A 1,577-nucleotide genomic window follows, 5' to 3' on the forward strand; every position below is an offset into this window, starting at 1 on the left:
CTATTTGGTGGGACCTTGGGCAAGTCAGTTTTAAGGTTTGTTTCCCTGATCTGTAAAATGAGTGTTGAATTAAATGTCGTGTAAGGTCATTGGTCCTTTCCAGCATGTAACTTTAAATTCTGCGATTGTGAAATTATTTCAGAGATGAAAACTACTTGAAGCACTATAGACATATCCATCTTACATGCTAATGTTACAGGCTTTTAAAAAAGTGCTAATATTGTGTAGACCTATTACTAAAATTGAGATTTTCCTTCCCTCAGTTGTTCTGAGCCTCATTCTACAAAATTAGCTGGACATGGTTGCACATGGCTGTAATCCCAAATACTCAGGAGGCTGAGGCAGGAGACTTGCTTGAACCCGGGAAGCAGAGGTTGTGGTGAGCTGAGATCGGCACCATTGCACTCCACCCTGGGCAACAAGAGCAAAACTCTATTTCAAAAAAAAAAAAAATTTCCTAGGCATAGTGGCACAAACCTGTAATCCCAGCTACTTGGGAAGCTGAGACATGAGAATCGCTTGAACCTGGGAGGTGGAGGTTGTGGTGAGCCAAGATCGCACCACTGCACTCTAGTCTGAGCAACAGAAGACTCTGGGTCAAAAAATAAATACATAAAATAAATCACACAGGGCAAAAGCTTTCGTGGGTAGAAGAGCATATAACAGGGAAATTTGTTATTATTTATATATTATAATAGTCAACAGAAACACATCTTCTAACAGCATATTGCCTCGTATTTTAGTTCTCATATTTTTGTGAAAAACCAAGAAATGAAAACAAAGTGCCTTTATGGTACTGTTCTGAACTTGAAAATTTGAATTTCAAGGCCGCTAGGAGAGTTTCCTCTGCCCCCCCTTTAAAAAATGTCTTCAGACCTAACAAATGATAATGTCTATTATTATGAATTGTTTTTCCTTCCACAGAGTGACCTTGGAGATACATCATGATATCATGCAAAGGTGAGCGTTTTAGAAACCTGTCTTGTTATTCCAGCTAATTACTTTGCAAGATATCAAGCTCAGTGTTAGGTCACAGCTCTAGACATCATACGCTGTATTGTGCTAAAATACCGAAGCAAATTATTTGTGTTTTCTTTGTTCCTTAGGACTCTTTTAATTCTTGAATGATTGAGAATCTCCAAGAGTATGTGTTTATATTGATTATACTGATATTTACTGTGGTAGAAATATAACATTGAGATTTTTTTCCAAAATCTATTTTTAGTTTAGAGTTCACAGCCTTACCACTGTTGATATTATGAGCTAGACAACGCTTTGTTGTGAGGACTGTCCTGTGCATTGCAGAGAGTTTGGCAGCATTCATGGCCTCTACCAACTAGATGTCAGTAGTAAATCATGACCCAGGTTGTGACAACAGAAAATATTCCTTGAGAACAATATTTTTAACAGAAATTTTTCATTCAAAAAGTAACTTTTCTACAACAAAAAGTTGAGCAAGAAGTGTGTCATGTATTTATACTATTTAAAGTCTCTCATGTTGAGCTTAATAGGAGACAACTGGATTCTCTAGATCTTTCTTTGCAATTTGCTTTGAAGAAGCAATAAGAGGCCAGGTG

At 37.2% G+C, this 1,577-nt stretch overlaps 1 protein-coding gene across 1 annotated transcript in view; it reads left to right on the forward strand.

The window, feature by feature from the left end:
* The window catches only part of LOC105517741 (arf-GAP with GTPase, ANK repeat and PH domain-containing protein 5-like), a 34,377-nt gene that overhangs the window by 27,623 nt on the left and 5,177 nt on the right, over nt 1-1,577 (forward strand). The window contains 1 exon segment of the mRNA XM_011950398.1: nt 925-960. Within this exon segment, the coding sequence (XP_011805788.1) occupies nt 925-960 (36 nt within the window).

The sequence above is a fragment of the Colobus angolensis genome, unplaced genomic scaffold, assembly GCF_000951035.1.
Source record: "Colobus angolensis palliatus isolate OR3802 unplaced genomic scaffold, Cang.pa_1.0 Scaffold306, whole genome shotgun sequence".
NCBI lineage: Eukaryota > Metazoa > Chordata > Mammalia > Primates > Cercopithecidae > Colobus > Colobus angolensis.